At 42.3% G+C, this 18,849-nt stretch overlaps 1 protein-coding gene across 1 annotated transcript in view; it reads left to right on the top strand.

Annotated features, from left to right (window-relative positions):
* Window positions 1–3,844: 3,844 nt before the first annotated feature.
* Window positions 3,845–18,849, top strand: part of LOC135511125 (zinc transporter 6-like) — a 76,972-nt gene continuing 61,967 nt past the window's right edge. Inside the window, exons 1-4 of the mRNA XM_064932688.1 lie at window positions 3,845–4,027; window positions 4,897–4,943; window positions 5,201–5,287; window positions 16,858–16,942. Coding sequence (XP_064788760.1) covers window positions 3,850–4,027; window positions 4,897–4,943; window positions 5,201–5,287; window positions 16,858–16,942 — 397 coding nt within the window. The 5' untranslated portion in view covers window positions 3,845–3,849. The remainder of the gene's footprint in view (window positions 4,028–4,896; window positions 4,944–5,200; window positions 5,288–16,857; window positions 16,943–18,849) is intronic.

Genomic DNA, 18,849 nt, shown 5'->3' with positions numbered 1-18,849 from the left:
TTGGAGCTAGAAACACAAGCATTTCACTGCAAATCTGTGTACGCCACCAATCAATGTAGATTTGATTATGATTTGTGCAATAACCACGATTCTATCCAGTTTTTATGCGAGTAAAGCCATACCATATACATTTTTTTTTATCACAACAGCTATGATGGAAAAAGGACGTTTTGGTACAATTTTATAAATGCCAACAGATACTTTGTTTGTGCGACATGGTGGATTTTTTTGCGTTGGTAAAATTAATATGATAAATTATGGTGGAAAAGCCATTATGGCCAAAATCAAATCAAATCCAATGTATTTGTCACATACACATGGTTAGCAGATGTTAATGTGAGTGTAACGAAATGCTTGCGCTTCTAGTTCTGACAATGCAGTAATAACCAACGAGTAATCTAACCTAACAATTCCAAAACTACTACCTTATACACACAAGTGTAAAGGGATAAAGAATATGTACATAAAGATATATGAATGAGTGATGGTACAGAACGGCATAGGCAAGATGCAGTAGATGGTATCGAGTACAGTATATACATATGAGATGAGTAATGAAGGGTATGTAAACAAAGTGGCATAGTTTAAAGTGGCTAGTGATAAATTTTACATCAATTTCTATCAATTCCCATTATTAAAGTGGCTGGAGTTGAGTCAGTGTGTTGGCAGCAGCCACTCAATGTTAGTGTTGGCTGTTTAACAGTCTGATGGTCTTGAGATAGAAGCTGTTTTTCAGTCTCTCGGTCCCTGCTTTGATGCACCTGTACTGACCTCGCCTTCTGGATGATAGCAGTGGCTCGGGTGGTTGTTGTCCTTGATGATCTTTATGACCTTCCTGTGACATCGGCTGGTGTAGGTGTCCTGGAGGGCAGGTAGTTTGCCCCCGGTGATGCGTTGTGCAGACCTCACTACCCTCTGGAGAGCCTTACGGTTGTGGGCGGAGCAGTTGCCGTACCAGGCAGTGATACAGCCCAACAGGATGCTCTCGATTGTGCATCTGTAGAAGTCTGTGAGTGCTTTTGGTGACAAGCCAAATTTCTTCAGCCTCCTGAGGTTGAAGAGGCGCTGCTGCGCCTTATTCACGACGCTGTCTGTGTGGGTGGACCAATTCAGTTTGTCCGTGATGTGTACACCAAGGAACTTAAAACTTACTACCCTCTCCACTACTGTCCCATTGATGTGGATAGGGGGGTGCTCCCTCTGCTGTTTCCTGAAGTCCACAATCATCTCCTTTGTTTTGTTGACGTTGAGTGTGAGGTTATTTTCCTGACACCACACTCCGAGGGCCCTCACCTCCTCCCTGTAGGCCATCTCATCATTGATGGTAATCAAGCCTGCCACTGTAGTGTCATCCGCAAACTTGATGATTGAGTTGGAGGCGTGCATAGCCACACAGTCATGGGTGAACAGGGAGTACAGGAGAGGGCTCAGAACGCACCCTTGTGGGGCCCCAGTGTTGTGGATCAGTGGGGTGGAGATGTTGTTACCTACCCTCACCACCTGGGGGCGGCCCGTCAGGAAGTCCAGTACCCAGTTGCACAGGGCGGGGTCGAGACCCAGGGTCTCGATCTTGATGACGAGTTTGGAGGGTACTATGGTGTTAAATGCTGAGCTGTAGTCGATGAACAGCATTCTCACATCCAGATGGGTTAGGGCAGTGTGCAGTGTGGTTGAGATTGCATCGTCTGTGGACCTATTTGGGCGGTAAGCAAATTGGAGTGGGTCTAGGGTGTCAGGTAGGGTGGAGGTGATATGGTCCTTGACTAGTCTCTCAAAGCACTTCATGATGACGGAAGTGAGTGCTACGGGGCGGTATCGTTTTATCTCAGTTACCTTAGCTTTCTTGGGAACAGGGACAATAGTGGCCCCCTTGAAGCATGTGGGAACAGCAGACTGGGATTACTATCATATCGAAATAAACTTGGAGTTTGGAGGTGGAGCAATTGAAGTCCTGGTGTTTGTGATGCCCGGCTTTTGGTGCGACGCAGAACCAGTGGTGAGCATTGTGAAACAGAGGAGTCATTGTAAGTCGTTTTGTGTTTTGAGTCAGAGTCTCTACCCGACAAAGTCATGTTAGGATATATCAGTTATCCTGTTAGAGCTTTTGCAACGAATACACTGCACTGTTTTAGGTGCAATATTTATGGTCAAGTCGCAGCAGTTTGTAGGCGGGAGATTCCAAGATGTGGGAAGTATGCAGGAGGGAATGGGATAGAGGATTGTGTAATTTATATGCATAAAGTTGTTTGTGTCAACTGCCCATGTTGCTGAGGATCAGAATTGTCCGGTGCGAGAGAGGCAGGTTGAGGTGCAAGAGTCAGAGTAGTTCATGCTTAAACAAGCTTAAACCACCTGACCAAAACCAGATCCCTGTGTGTTGTAGAGAGATAGGCCAACAAGTGACATATGCTTCATTAAGGTTGGCTTTTTAGCATTCATAGCAATGGTTATCAACTGTACCGCAAAAATGGAATGTAAATCACAGAAAATATATGTTGTGGTGGCAGATGCAGAGAAGTATTTGGGTATACGAGATTTGACTTCAGAAGAGTTACAGGGTGTAACTGTGGTTGTGTCCCGTCCTCCCAGGCTATTGTGAAGGTGCAGGAGTAGATAGGGTCAAAGTAGGTGAATGGGGTAGTGTGTTTTTAATGGGTGTATGGTTAATATGAAGGTGTTTTATTTTTGTTTCCCATTTCCAAAATGGGGGCGTTAATGCAACATATTGAACGCCAACCGCAGTTAAACTCCAAAGAAGAAGAAGAAGAAGCTTGAGAGTCACGCGATATGGTGTGTTGTCCTCCCCACTACGACTCGGTCTTGGCTGGAAGGGATCCAGAATGTGTCAAATTAAAGTCATATTGATGTTTCGTAGCAGGTTAAGATAATTGACGCAACAGGTTAGAATAATTAACGTATCAGTTTAAGATAATTTGGTTAAGGTTAGGAAAATGGTTAGCTAAAATGTAAAAACATTTTTTTTTCCGTTAATTTGACAAATGCTGGGTCCCTTCTAGCCATGACCCGACTACTCGAGAAACCATGACGTTTATTAAACTCTCGATAAAATAGATTATGATGAACTTCACAGGGCGGTGAAAGTGCATTGTGCTCTTCATACTGCTTTCCAATAAATATAGAGGGTCTTATTCTGATGACATAAATGCTCGACTGCCGTTTGACAAAGAACTATATTATCGCTTATCATGACAATACCCTCGCTGAGCCTAACCGCACTGTATCGGCGATCTTTGGCTAGAGCGCACGCGCCAAGGTATGCAGCGTTGCTATTTAATGCAACAGTTTTTGTGGCAAAACTATCGGAAGAGTTGAAAATGTGATGGAAACATTGAAATTCCTATTTTTATTCGGTACCTAAAAATGCAAGTGAAAATATAAATGTTGTGTGCAGTAAATGTGTCATCACGCACTGATTTTTATCCGCAAAAAGTCAATTTGGTGGAAACACTTAACTGGTGGGAAAATGTGCATATTTTCTTTTTGTGGGTTCGAGAATTCCGCGTTCATGTCATTTGTATTAATACAGAATCTTATTTCTTATCAATCACTAACATAACTGCAATTTCAGCAGAAAGGGGATCTTGAATGTATCAGTCAGAGATACGTGATTTCATTAAATTAGCGGGGGGGTTTAGCAAAAAAATGGTATCTTCTCACCTGAAGTTGTATGACGCCCTGAAATCCCTGGCTGTAAAACCATGTAAACAATATTTTTTTCGGGATAGCCAAGAGCTGGATCACGATAAGATGATATACAGATCTGTGAATTTGGGCAGGCACGCGCAACTAAGAGGTTCTCGAGAGTTCAGTCGATTTGAAGGGTCCAAAATGGCGATGGATGGTATGACCACATCTCTATCAGGACTATCGTATCACAATGTTGGGGACTTTTACCCCAGAAAATTCGGTTCCAAGCCGGACGTGGTGCCGTCCGGGATGACCGAGAGGAAAGTTGGTCCCCTGGATAAACCTGACATGGTGGCGGTGGACGTTATCAACGATTCAGGTAGTTAGTTAGCTAACGTTGCCGGTAGCTATGTTATGCTAGCTAGCCAGCGCAATGTTATTGGTAGCTAGGGTAACGATAAACTGGCTAGCCACTGTTAGAAACCATAATCCGCTTTGAAGCATATTTCCCCAGCTGTGTGTAGCTAGGTAAATCTTCACTGAAGCTAATGCATTGGCATTGCCATGTTATGATTGCCAAGACGATAAAACTTGTCAGCTAACGTGCTTTGCTAGAGTGAGTTTACCTGAATTCCGGGGCAAAGTTAACTAACGTTGATGACGTTTCATCTGCTAGTTAGCTGTTTAACATTAGGCCAGGAAATCAAAGCAGAGCTCGGTGGCTGACTGGCTATCTGCAGATTTCTTAAACCTTTGCCACCTGCATCTTCTTGCTCCATGTCTTTAATGTCACACTCCTGATGGAGACACAATAGCACCAAGAGTTTACATTAACATAAAACACTGTGGACACTGGCCTTCGGGTAAGTCTTAGGTGGAAATGCATTTTGAAAACCATGCATAATTTAGGCTCCAGAGTGGCACAGCGTTCTAAGGCACTGCATCTCAGTGCTAGAGGCATCACTACAGACCCTGGTTCGAATGCAGGCTGTATCACCACCGGCCATGATTGGGTGTCCTGTAGGGCGACGCACAATTAGCACAGCGTCGTTAGGGTTTGACCGGGGTAGGCCATCATCACTTTTTTCTTAACTGACTTGCCTAGTTAAATAAAATTACAAAATAATAATAATAATCAAACATGCAGCATTCTGGTATCTTGAAAATAACGTTAGATGAATACTTTACTTTATAGCAGTACTTTGTATCAGTGCTTTTCATAACCACATACTTTCTCTTCCTCTGCAGATATCCCAATGCACAGAAAAAAGCATGAAACTGACATGTTTGTGCTGGTAAGTTTTCCTTTTTAAGACAAGTTGGGAGGCCTAAAGTAAAAAAAATATGTATGTATGTGTGTGTATATGTATTTAATTACTTACTGGCAAACTACTGTAGCTGAAGAAGGATAAACACTACATTGGGAAGCCACTAGATGGTAGTATTATGTAAGACTTATAGCTTGTATTACTACTTCTCTGCAAGCATTACAGGTTTCATCCTAATCTCTCACATCCTTTCACGTGACTGTGTTTTTGTGTGGTACCCACAGGGTACTATACACCCATTCCGGAAGACGCACAGGTCCTTCTTTGGGAAACTCTCTCAAGAATTCCGCTTGGTTACTTCAGACAGACAGGTAAGTTAGCAGAAGGGGTGTATGCATTTGTGTGTATTGCCTAATACACCTTGCTGTTTGCACACTCTGAAACAAAGAAATAGTATATTTTTTATTCCTCTAACGACCTCTACAAGCCAGAATGTTCAATAAAGTTATATTTGAACTTACTCTACCGGCTGTCTGGGTGGTTGTTCCTTAAGTCTCACAAAATAAAATAAAAAATACCCACAGGAAAGTATTATAAACCCTAGTTTTTAGAACGTCGGTCTATATTTCCAGTCTCCTGATGCAGTTGCAAGTGATGCACACTATGTAGAAAATAGTGTCAGTAGATTGAAACTACAAAGCGGAAATACAAGCTGACAGAACCATATACACACCAGTGTTCTGAAAAGTCAGGTTAATAACACTTTCCTGTGGATATTTCTTCTCAAATTTCCAATGGTAGAACAACAAAATCAGGGTACAACAGGTAGAGTAAGTTAAAATGAAGTTTACTCAACATTTTGAATTTATATATTAACACAAAAGTGGAAGCTTCTACACTCAGACTTGTAGAGGCTAGCATGTACATTAATATGCCTCCGGGACAAACTCTCCCGCAATGCTCTTTGTTTGGGAATTCCTCAATCCCCCTTCCCAGATGACCCTGCCTTTATTATTGCACTGTTCTGGTAAGCTGTTTAGACATCTCATCTCATAGGCAAGCGCCCAAACACCTCATGATAATCTTTCACTCAATGGACTTCTCCATCACAGTGGGAATTGACAGGTCTTGCCAACCCAACTTGGCAAATAGATTTTTCAGTAATCTGGTTGATAATGGACTTGTCCAGGAAGGCTCAGAGACTTGATGGAATTGTAGAACACGTGGGGTGGCGTGCAGAGTGTAATCTACTTTTTGGCCTACACCAAGGTCCTACTTTTACAAACAAAACCAGGAGTGGATTACAGTGCACAGTTTACAGAGCAAACAAATTCCAAGGCTAAACATAGATTGATTGTGAAAATGCCGCTCCCCTCATGGTATCACATCTAATTTGGGGATGCTCAGCCCGTGTCGTGCCCTCCTGTGCAGTGGGTGCAAAGTATATGTTGTCTTCAAGCCCATTAGAAATTGATGGCAAGGCAGTGTTGATTTGTGAAACGCACAGCCTCAGGTAGCTCAGTAATAGCCATTTGCACAAGCCCAGCTAAAGTTAATGGAGCTAAAAACAGTCACTAACTAGACCAGTTTGCAAATCTGCAATGATCAGGTGCCACCTTTTTTTAGGGGAGAGTGGGGTAAGTTAAGTTTAAAAAAATATTCAGCATCACTCAGTCGAGGAATATTATTCATTCTAACAAAGAAATCTACATAATTCAGGGTGTTGTTTATACCTGGAAATAATCAGAATTCATGTAACCGTTACAGTTTTGAGAACATATCTTGTCCAAAAAAGTGGTCTCTTGGCACAACTTACCCCGGGTATATAGGGTAAGTTAAGCCGCCTACACATCTTTGTACTGTATCACATATTACCACTTCTTTTTTAAAACCATGTCTATCTTTATTTCCCAAACACAATTCAATCACAATAGCATTTTGTTTTTAAAATAATTTTAAGCATCTTTTAACACAGGCTTAAAGCTGTAATATGTAACTTTTTGGGTGACCTGACCAAATTCACAAAGAATTGTGTGTTATAGATCTGTCATTCTCATTGAAAGCAAGTCTAAGAAGCGGTAGATCTGTTCTATGCTTCCTGTTCTTAAGTTTAGTTTTAGGGTCTTTAACATTTGGTTTTGTACACCAGCTGAAAATACAATATTTTGGGTTATGGAAAGATATTTCACAGCCGTTTAGATGGTAAAATGATTCTCTACAATATATTTTCTTGTTTAGTCACATAAATTGAAATTAGGCAAACTATTAGAATTTTAGCAACCAGGAAATGGCGATGCGATTTCTGCATAGTGCATCTTTTTAAAGGGATACGTTGGGATTTTGGAAAGGAGGCCCTTTATCTACTTCCCAGAGTCAGATAAACTAGTGGATACCATTTTTATGTATGAAGGAAGTTATAGGTAGTTTCGTGAGCCAATGCCCAACTAGTGTTGGCGTGATGACTGGAAGTCTATGGGTAACACAAGTTAGCATTGGCGCACAAAACTACCTGTACTTTCCTTCATACTGGACACAGACATAAAAATGGTATCCACAAGTTCATCTGACTCCGGGGAAGTAGGTAAAGGGCCTCATTGCCAAAACACCCAAATATCCCTTTGACACCTAACAAATGCTAGTTTAAAAAAAACACTTAACATGGGGCTGTTACCTCATATCCCAGCGATAATGCTTTCCATTACATCTGGGAAGAAAACACTTCAATTTGCTCAACTTGCTATTGGGTCAACTTACCCCAAGACAAACATTTAGACTATATTAGCCCACACAGTTAAAGTCGGAAGTTTACATACACTTAGGTTGGAGTCATTAAAACTAGTTTTTCAACCACTCCACAAATTTCTTGTTAACAAATTCTAGTTTTGACAAGTAGGTTAGGACATCTATTTTGTGCATGACACAAGTTTTTTTTCCAACAATTATTTACAGAAAGATTATTTCACTTAATTCATTGGATCACATTTCCAGTGGGTCAGAAGTTTACATACACTAAGTTGACTGTGCCTTTAAACAGCTTGGAAAATTCAAGAAAATTCTGTCATGGCTTTAGAAGCTTCTGATAGGCTAATTGACATCATTTGAGTCAATTGGAGGTGTACCTGTGGATGTATTTCAAGGCCTACCTTCAAACTCAGTGCCTCTTTGCTTGACCTCATGGGAAAATCAAATGAAATCAGCCAAGACCTCAGAAGAAAAAAAATTGTAGACCTCCACAAGTCTGGTTCATCCTTGGGAGAAATTTACAAATGCCTGAAGGTACCACGTGTACTATTGTTTGTACAGGTGAACAAGTATAAACACCATGGGACCACGCAGCCGTCACACCGCTCAGGAAGGAGACGCGTTCTGTCTCCTAGAGATGAACGTACTTTGGTGCGAAACGTACAAATCAATCCCAGAACAATGGCAAAGGACCTTGTGAAGATGCTGGAGGAAACCGGTACAAAAGTATCTATATCCACAGTAGAGCGAGTCCTGTATCAACATAACCTGAAAGGCCGCTCAGCAAGGAAGAAGCCCCTGCTCCAAAACCACCATTAAAAAAAGGCTACGGTTTGCAACTGCACATGGGGACAAAGATCATACTTTTTGGATAAATGACTTCTGGTCTGATGAAACAAAAATAGAACTGTTTGGCCATAATAACCATACCGATGGTCATTATGGCCAGAGAGAAAAGGGGGAGGCTTGCAAGCCGAAGAACACCATGAAGCACGGGGTGGCAGCATCTTTTGGGGGTGCTTTGCTGCAGGAGGGACTGATGTACTTTACAAATAGATGGCTTCATGGGGAAGGAAAATGATGTGGATATATTGAAGCAACATCTCAAGACATCAGTCAGGAAGTTAAATCTTGGTAGCAAATGGGTCTTCCAAATGGACAATGACAAGCATACTTCTAAAGTTGTGGCAAAATGGCTTCAGGACAACAAAGTCAAGGCATTGTAGTGGCCATCACAAAGCCCTGACCTCAATCCTATAGAAAATTTGTGGGCAGAAATGAAAAAGCGTGTGCGAGCAAGGAGGCCTACACACCTGACTCAGTTACACCCGCTCTGTCTAGAGGAATGGGCCAGAATTCACCCAACTTATTGTGGAAGGCTACCTGAAACGTTTGACCCAAGGTAAACAATTTTAAGGCAGTGCTCCCAAATACTAATTGAGTGTATGTAAACTTCTGACCCACTAGGAATGTGATGAAAGAAATAAAAATTGAAATAAATCACTCTTTACTATTATTCTGACATTTCACATTCTTAAAATAAAGTGATGAGTCTAACTGACCTAAAACAGGGAATTTTTATTAGGATTAAATGTGAGGAATTGTGAAACTGAGTTTAAATGTATTTGGCTAAGCTGTATGTACTTCTGACTTCAACTGTATACCGTAATTTCTGGACTATTAAGCGCACCTGCATATAAACCGCACCCACCGAATAAAAAAATAAAAATGTATTTTGTACATGAATAAGCCGCACATGTCTATAAGCCGCAGGTGCCTACCGGTACATTGAAACAAATTACCTTTACACAGCCTTTAAACGAAACACGGCTTGTAACAAAAATAAATAGGCTTTTAAACGAAACACGGCTTGTAACAAAAATAAATAGGCTTTAACGAAACACGGCTTGTAACAAAAAATAAAATAAAAAATAGCAGTAAACAGTAGCCTACCAAGAAAGTCATTGGTCACTATCTTCCTCCTCCTGTGCACTGAAACCACGGAAGTCATCTCCTTCGGTGTCGGAGTTGAATAGCCTCAGAATTGCTTCATCCGATGTTGGATCGCTGCCCTCTTCAACACGCAGCAGTCCAGCCTTTCGAAACCCGTTGATGATAGTGGGTTTTTTGACAATGCTCCACGCTGTCAGCAGCTCTATTTCCTTTTCCCACAGCCAGATCGATCGCCTTCAACTTGAAGCTGCATCATATGCATTTCTCTGTGTCATTGCCATGATGAGGGTGACAAAGTGACTACCGTAATCAGAATTATGGGAAGTTTGAGCGCACTCGATTTACGTCACATTATGTGACGGTGCTCGGTTTTTTGGTGGCATGATTCTTGTGAAAGGGGAAAAATCCATAAATTAGCCGCGTCAATGTGTAAACCGCGAGGTTCAAAGCGTGGGAAAAAAGTAGCGGTTTATAGTCCGGAAATTACGGTACACTACCGTTCAAAAGTTTGGGGTCACTTGGAAATGTCCTTGCTTTTGAAAGAAAAGCAATTTTTTTTCTCCATTAAAATAACATCAAATTGATCAGGAATATAGTGTAGACATTGTTATTATTGTAAATGAGTATTGTAGCTGGAAACGCAAGATTGTTATCAAATGTCTACGTATGCGTACAGTGGCCCATTATCAGCAACCATCACTCCTGTGTTCCAATGGCACGTTGTGTTAGCTAATCCAAGTTGATCATTTTAAAAGGCTAATTGATCATTAGAAAACCTTTTTGCAATTATGTTAGCACAGCTGAAAACGGTTCTGATTTAAAGAAGCAATAAAACTGTCGCTATTCCATGTGTGAAATTTCTGAAGATCTCATATAGCGCTGTGTTCTACTCCAAGAACAGCGCAAAACACCAGTCTCAATGTAAACAGTGAAGAGGCGACTCCGGGATGCTGACCTTCTAGGCAGAGTTGCAAAAAAAAGCCATCTCTGACTGGCCAATAAAAATAAAAGATGGGCAAAAGAGCACAGACACTGGACTGAGGAACTCTGCCTAGAAGGGTAGCATCCCAGGGTCGCATCTTCACTGTTGACGTTGAGACTGGTGTTTTGCGGGTACTATTTAATGAAGCTGCCAGTTGAGGACATGTGAGGCGTCTGTTTCTCAAACTAGACACTAATGTACTGGTCCTCTTGCTCAGTTGTGCACTGGGGCCTCCCACTCCTCTTTCTATTCTGGTTAGGGCCAGTTTGCGCTGTTCTGTGAAGGGAGTAGTACACATCGCTGTATGAGATCTTCAGTTTCTTGGCAATTTCTCACATGGAATAGCCTTCATTTCTATATAGATGTAGACTATGTAGATATTCCATGAAAAAATCTGCCGTTTCCAGCTACAATACTCATTTACAACGTTAACATTGTCTACATTGTATTTCTGATCAATTTGATGTTATATTAATAGGCAAAAACCATGTGCTTTTCTTTAAAAAACAAGGACATTTCTACGTGACCACAAACTTTTGAACGTGTGTGTGTGTGGGCACCCCTTCAAATTCGTGGACTCAGCTATTTCAGCCACACCCATTGCTGACCGGTATATAAAATCAAGCACACAGCGACGCAATCTCCATTGTCAATTGAATGGCCTTACTGAGGAGCTCAGTGACTTTCAACGTGGGAACATCATAGGATGCCACCTTTCCAACAAGTCAGTATATTACATTTTTGCCCTGCTAGAGCTGCCCCGGTCAACAGCAAGTGCTGTTATTGTGAAGTGGAACGTCTAGGAGCAACAACGGCTCAGCCGCGAGGTGGTAGGCCACACAAGCTCTCAGAACGGGACCACTGAGTGCTGAAGTGGGTAAAAATGGTCTGTCCTCGAATGGAACACTCACTACTGAATTCAAAACTACCTCTGGAAGCAACGTCAGCACATTTACTGTTCGGCGGGAGCTTCATGAAGCGGGTTTCCGTGGTCGAGCAAATGGATTTTTCTGGTCGAGCAGCCGCACACAAGCCTAAGATCACCATGTGCAATGCCAAGCGTCGGCTGGAGTGGTGTTTCCATTGGACTCTGGAGCAATGGAAACGCGTTCTCTGGAGTGATGAATCACTCTTCACCTTCTGACACTCTGACAAACAAATCTGGGTATGGCAGATGCCAGGAGAAAGATGCCTGCTGTCTGAATGCATAATGCCAACTGTATAGTTTGGTGGAGGAGGAGTAATGGCATGGGACTGTTTTTCATGGTTTAGGCTCCTCCAGTGAAGGGATATCTTAACGCGACAGCATACAATGACATTCTAGATGATTCTGTGCTTCCAACTTTGTGGCAACAGTGTGGGGAAGGCCCTTTCCTGTTCCAGCATGACAATGCCCCCATGCACAAAGCGAGGTCCATACAGAAATGGTTTGTTGAGATCGTTGTGGAAGAACTTGACTGGCCTGCACAGAATCCTGACCTCAACCCTATCAAACACTTTTGGGAAAAATTGGAACGCCAACTGCGAGCCAGGCCTAATTGCCCCACATCAGTGCCGACCTCACTAATGCTCTTGTGGCTAAATGGAAGCAAGTCCCCCGCAGCAATGTTCCAACATCTAGTGGAAAGCCTTCCCAGAATAGTGGAGGCTTTTATAGCAGCAAAGGGGGGGACCAACTCCATATTAATGCCCATGATTTTTGAATGAGATGTTCGACGAGCTGGTCTCCACATACTTTTGTTCGTGTAGTGTACGTTTAAGACCTCATATTGAAGTTTATAGAGAACCCAAGTAATGTATTGAACAATGTTAAAAGTATCTACTTTTATGTAGATACAAGCATCATGTAACCTCAACGCAATAAATTAATTTGACAAAATCTGTTTTTTGGACTTAAGTCCCGTACCACTTTTTCCATGTGGTTTCTTCCTTTACAGACTCCATGAAATTACCTCATCCCAAAGATTTGGTCAGATGATTAATTTTGTATATAGTTTCCTAGAAACACGGGTGGCTCATCATCCCCCTTTGGCTCAACATACCCCTCTCTCCCCTACAGGTCAACTTTGGTTTGCCCCTGTTTTGTCAAGCCTTTGAAGCATCATCCATCACTTGCACAAAGACAAAGAAGTGGCTATGTGCAACATATTTGACACGTAAACGTGACTTTTTTTTAATGTAGGTTGTATCCAAAATATCCCTGGTATATTTTCCTGAAAGTCTTTTGATTCGCTTTAGGGTACCTGGCAGAGAAACAGGCAAAAGGCTCTGCAAAGTGCAATGCTGTTATACAAGCCAAGCTGTAAGAGTATACAGTGCCTTGCGAAAGTATTCGGCCCCCTTGAACTTTGCGACCTTTTGCCACATTTCAGGCTTCAAACATAAAGATATAAAACTGTATTTTTTTTGTGAAGAATCAACAACAAGTGGGACACAATCATGAAGTGGAACAACATTTTTTGGATATTTCAAAAAAAATTAACAAATCAAAAACTGAAAAATTGGGCGTGCAAAATTATTCAGCCCCTTTACTTTCAGTGCAGCAAACTCTCTCCAGAAGTTCAGTGAGGATCTCTGAATGATCCAATGTTGACCTAAATGACTAATGATGATAAATACAATCCACCTGTGTGTAATCAAGTCTCCGTATAAATGCACCTGCACTGTGATAGTCTCAGAGGTCCGTTAAAGGCGCAGAGAGCATCATGAAGAACAAGGAACACACCAGGCAGGTCCGAGATACTGTTGTGAAGAAGTTTAAAGCCGGATTTGGATACAAAAAGATTTCCCAAGCTTTAAACATCCCAAGGAGCACTGTGCAAGCGATAATATTGAAATGGAAGGAGTATCAGACCACTGCAAATCTACCAAGACCTGGCAGTCCCTCTAAACTTTCAGCTCATACAAGGAGAAGACTGATCAGAGATGCAGCCAAGAGGCCCATGATCACTCTGGATGAACTGCAGAGATCTACAGCTGAGGTGGGAGACTCTGTCCATAGGACAACAATCAGTCGTATATTGCACAAATCTGGCCTTTATGGAAGAGTGGCAAGAAGAAAGCCATTTCTTAAAGATATCCATAAAAAGTGTTGTTTAAAGTTTGCCACAAGCCACCTGGGGGAGACACCAAACATGTGGAAGAAGGTGCTCTGGTCAGATGAAACCAAAATTGAACTTTTTGGCAACAATGCAAAAAGTTATGTTTGGTGTAAAAGCAACACAGCTCATCACCCTGAACACACCATCCCCACTGTCAAACATGGTGGTGGCAGCATCATGGTCTGGGCCTGCTTCTCTTCAGCAGGGACAGGGAAGGTGGTTAAAATTGATGGGAAGATGGATGGAGCCAAATACAGGACCATTCTGGAAGAAAACCTGATGTAGTCTGCAAAAGACCTGAGACTGGGATGGAGATTTGTCTTCCAACAAGACAATGATCCAAAACATAAAGCAAAATCTACAATGGAATGGTTCAAAAATAAACATATCCAGGTGTTATAATGGCCAAGTCAAAGTCCAGACCTGAATTCAAACGAGAATCTGTGGAAAGAACTGAAAACTGCTGTTCACAAATGCTCTCCATCCAACCTCACTGAGCTCGAGCTGTTTTGCAAGGAGGAATGGGAAAAAATTTCAGTCTCTCGATGTGCAAAACTGATAGAGACATACCCCAAGCGACTTACAGCTGTAATTGCAGCAAAAGGTGGCGCTACAAAGTATTAACTTAAGGGGGCTGAATAATTTTGCACGCCCAATTTTTTCAGTTTTTGATTTGTTAAAAAAGTTTGAAATATCCAATAAATGTCGTTCCACTTCATGATTGTGTCCCACTTGTTGTTGATTCTTCACAAAAAATACAGTTTTATATCTTTATGTTTGAAGCCTGAAATGTGGCAAAAGGTCGCACAAGGCACTGTATGTGACCTTGACAGTGAAGTCATGTGGGGGCATGTTATGCCTTAAAACACTTAAGACTTTAAAATAAGGTCTTCATGGAGGATGGATATGGAAATGTTTTATTTTTCTGAACAATTGTCTTAGTATAAAATAATAAAAACAAAATGTTTATGAGTCAGGAGGACTCTGACTTGATATTGTAGCATACGATATAGCTCAGTATTTATTATATAGTCTTTTTTTTGTGCTCTTTATCAAGGGATCCAATAATTCCGGACCCCACTAGAGCTAGTATCAAAGGATCAGGGCTGCATGTGAAACCGACATCACTGCTAGCTTAGTAGTATTAGCTTCCTCCCTGAGTACAACTTGGAGTAAACTGTCCGTACCACGGCTCAAACCCGGGTTCCTCTGCCGCTCTAACATGTACGTGACTGACATCCTTGACAACGTACGAACCAGTTGAGCTATAGAAAAATATCCAATTTAGATTGCACCATTGGCAACATTTTAAGCTGTGCAGTGAGCTTACGGCATGTTCTTATCTCCGTTACACATGGGATATTGGATGGTATAAAGACCGGACTGTAAGGCTTCTGTCCACAGGGACACATTAAGGCTCTTGACTGATACCCTGCTCTCCACTGACTGTGCACTGTGTACAGCGAGGGTACATGGGGGTTCAATCCCCTCTTTAGGAATTATCTGTATGTGTTCCATCTGCCGGTGTACTAGCTAGCTCTGCTAGTGCAGCTCTGCATGCCTTTACCGAAGGACCAATGGGATGGCTCGCCTGGGGGCTGCACTGTCTGGGATAAGCTGCTTTTGGTTCCAAGCGGCCCATCTGCCAGAGGTAAAGGCCCTCATCTACAAGAGTAGGGACTAGGGAGAGAGTGTGCTGTGGTGTGACTTCTGACTACTCTCCCTAAAAGCTGTATGGAAGAGGCACTGGGTTTGGTTTTATAGGAACAGAGACTGATTGAGGTAGTCATCTTAGTTCACTTCACATGTATGGAGAAGAGACTAAGTTTTCTGAAATGAAAGATTTCTAGACTTGATACTTTTAGTGGAGAAAGTGGGGACGGTTGACTTTCTTGATAAGGATGTGATTGTGTGATACTTGAGGCTCACTGTGGCTGGACACTGCTCCGTCCTTGCACCTACTGACAGGAGTATTGTAGAATGATTCTGCTGTTGACCTGGCATTAAAATACAGTGGGTCCTCTCCCCCTGTGCTGTGGAGTAGGCCTATACTCTGCTGGATTAAAGGCATAACAGGGAAACTACTAGTCACACAGAGAAGATGCAGTCAGTCTAACTTCCATCACTACAGAGCTTAACAGTCACTTGGCATGTGTCCTGTATAATATAATAATAAGCCATTCAGCAGACTTTTATCCAAAGGGACTTAGTTATGGCGTGCATACATTTTACGCATGGGTGGCCCCGGGAATCGAAAACACAATCCCGGCATTGCAAGTGCCATGCTCAACCAACTGAGCCACACAGCAGCCATGGATAACTCAGGCTTATAATGCATGCACGTTGCGTGGCGCATGCTCGGGCTGATGATGCAGTATAGTGTTTGTCGCAAGCTGATGACGCAGTACTTTAGGTCGACACGTTATTTATAGATGATATATCAGCAACTATAGTCTGTGACTCAGGGAGGCTGAATTTCCTAAGGGTGTTTGCGAGTGTCACTCCAATGTCAAATTTAACTTAGATATGTGATGTCTTCAGTACAACCCTCAGGAAAAAGATGTGCTGACATGTTTACCTGCAATACCGCCGTCACCCAGAGGGTGTCAGTGTGTCATCTCGTGTGTTTTTCGTGTGTGTCTGTTAGTGTGTGGTTGGGATGTGTTGTGCAGCATACTGTCGCTATGTTTGCACACACACACGATCACAGCGTTCTGTAGGGCCCTGACGCCACAACAGGCCCACACACACACTTCAGCTCCTATCTCTGTCCCTGGCTCCGGCTGTCACAAGACGCCCTAGCCCTGTCATAACACTGCGCACCGCAGTAATTGTAGATTTCACAGCACTCCAAGGACAGCCTCTGACTCCAACACAAAGTGACAGGCCAAGCAGCAGTGGATGGCCTCGAGTTTGTACCGTCCTCCTCACATTTTTGCTTTCCATTTTTTACATGGTTTGTCTGATACAAAGCATTCACCGAATTACGGCGTAGATTAAAAATGTATATTTCTTTAACAGACATAGGTTAGACACGGGCATAATATAACCTATCATCCACTTGCCTTGCCTGTTAATAGCCCACTCCCATCAATCCTATACATATAAAGGAATTAATTTGGTTTGGAAAGCTCTATTTAATGTTATGCTCTGTGTGTTTCAGTCATGGAGAATCCTGGTGTTCAGCATGCTGAATGTCCTCTGTACTGGTTGCCTGCTGATGTGGTGCAGCTCCACCAACAGTATGGGTGAGTAGTCCTCATCACGTGACAGTGTTCCACACAGCCAGCCAGGCGTAGTAGAGGACGTCAGTGAGAACACTCTGTACTGACATTGTTCTGATATTGTGCTCTGACGTAATTCTGTTCTCCCTAAAGTTGTTCACCTAGGGCCATGGCAGTTCACACCATTAATAACTACTTAGATCTACTCATGATGTCCAGAGAGCGAGAGATCCCATATTATAGATTTAGTCACAGTCCTCTTGACCGAGGGAAATAGTAATTCATCTACTATGATCCGACCTCCCCACCCCCACATTGAAGATTAGATCTTTGCTGGTGTCGCAGTCTTGTGATGATGATCATGGTGAAATCAGTGTGAAATCCTTTTATGATTAATCCCTCTGAAAATGTGTGCAATAAAAAACATGGCAACACAAGCAGCCTCCACCAGTGTTGTGTGTCAGAGACACAGGAAATGGAGGACGTTCAGATATTGAGCGGCCCGAGGAATGCGACACAGACGTCAATAGCCAGCACAAATAAACCGCAGCACCAGGCAGTTAGACCCTTCTGCTCAGAGACAGAGGAGAATGGATCCACAGGACAGGAAACTGTTGGTACACTTCCTATATGGTGTTTATCCACACCGAAACCAAGCTGTGCTAATATTGAAGCCATTGAGGGCGAGAGAGAGTCTTTCCTCTGTGCTGTAATGGCATTTTCCAGCCTATATCTGCACAGATCAGCCTTGTGTTTAGGGAGATGGTAATGTGATTACCATCTGTTTATGGAGATGGTAATGTGTAGATCTCATAAGCTGCCCCCAATCTTACATGTCAACATCAATATGATATTATTACTAATTCAAGTAAAGGGATTTAAAAAAATGTTATGCAATCATAAAACAAGTATGATGTCAGTCCCGCTGCAAATAGTATGTGTTAAGCGTAAATCAAAGTCCACAGACGCGATAGTCTGGCGTCCCATTATGACTTACTGTAGCTACACGGCTCTGAGACCACCATCTGCGGGGGACGCACAGCCCGAAAGTTCACCTGCCCACAATTCCCAACCAACGTGTCTCCAGTACGTTTCCTCTATTCATTTGAATGTGTTGACAGTTGGAGAAATTGCTTGAGCTTCACTGAGAATTTGAGAAGTATGAAAGCCAATGGTCCAATATTCTAGAACACTGCAGTGCGTACATGTTTGGAAATCATATATTGTACTTATTAGAACACATATTAATTTGCCCAAGTTTACCCTAAGACATGAACAGACTGCGTCAGTGATTTGTATTCCCTGGAATTTTCTGAAGAGGCAACGGCACTGGCATGTCCCTGTGTGTGTGGTGCTTGTATGTCTACCACTTTGTTTAGCTGTTTTTGGCTTTCCCAAAAACCTTTTCAATTTAAAGTTAACTACAAAGTAGCCTATGCCTACCTGGCAGAATCATGATTATTTTCTTAAATCCAGTGGGCATTTGTTTAGCAAACTCACATGTGCGCTACAGGAACACTGCTAACCAAACAGTGCTTGGTGCATTGTATAGAGATTGCAATGTTGTATCTGTGCCATTATGGCCCTGGTGACAGGCTCAATGGTACTGCCCATGCTCTCTCCATTTTAAAGCAGTCAATTTTCTTATGTTAAAAAAAAAGTGTACGGGCCGCTGCCGCCTGCCTTGCTGGGGTCTTGAACCAAATCTTGTCATTAATTTATGGCCACGAGATGGCAGTCATATTGCTTAAAGCCATTTACAAACTTGGCAAACCAATTGAAGATGAAAATGCTCTGATAATTGGCTGCTCGCTCCCAACCAATAGGAATCCCAACCCAATTGACTGCCATTGAAGGCTTCTGCCATTTGAAAGTAATCTCCATGCAAAATGAGTTATTTCCATGTAATGCTCTCTATACATCTTTACAGT

The sequence above is a fragment of the Oncorhynchus masou genome, chromosome 23 (genome assembly GCF_036934945.1).
Source record: "Oncorhynchus masou masou isolate Uvic2021 chromosome 23, UVic_Omas_1.1, whole genome shotgun sequence".
Classification (NCBI taxonomy): Eukaryota; Metazoa; Chordata; class Actinopteri; order Salmoniformes; family Salmonidae; genus Oncorhynchus; species Oncorhynchus masou.
This window is presented reverse-complemented; position numbering and strand designations above follow the sequence as displayed.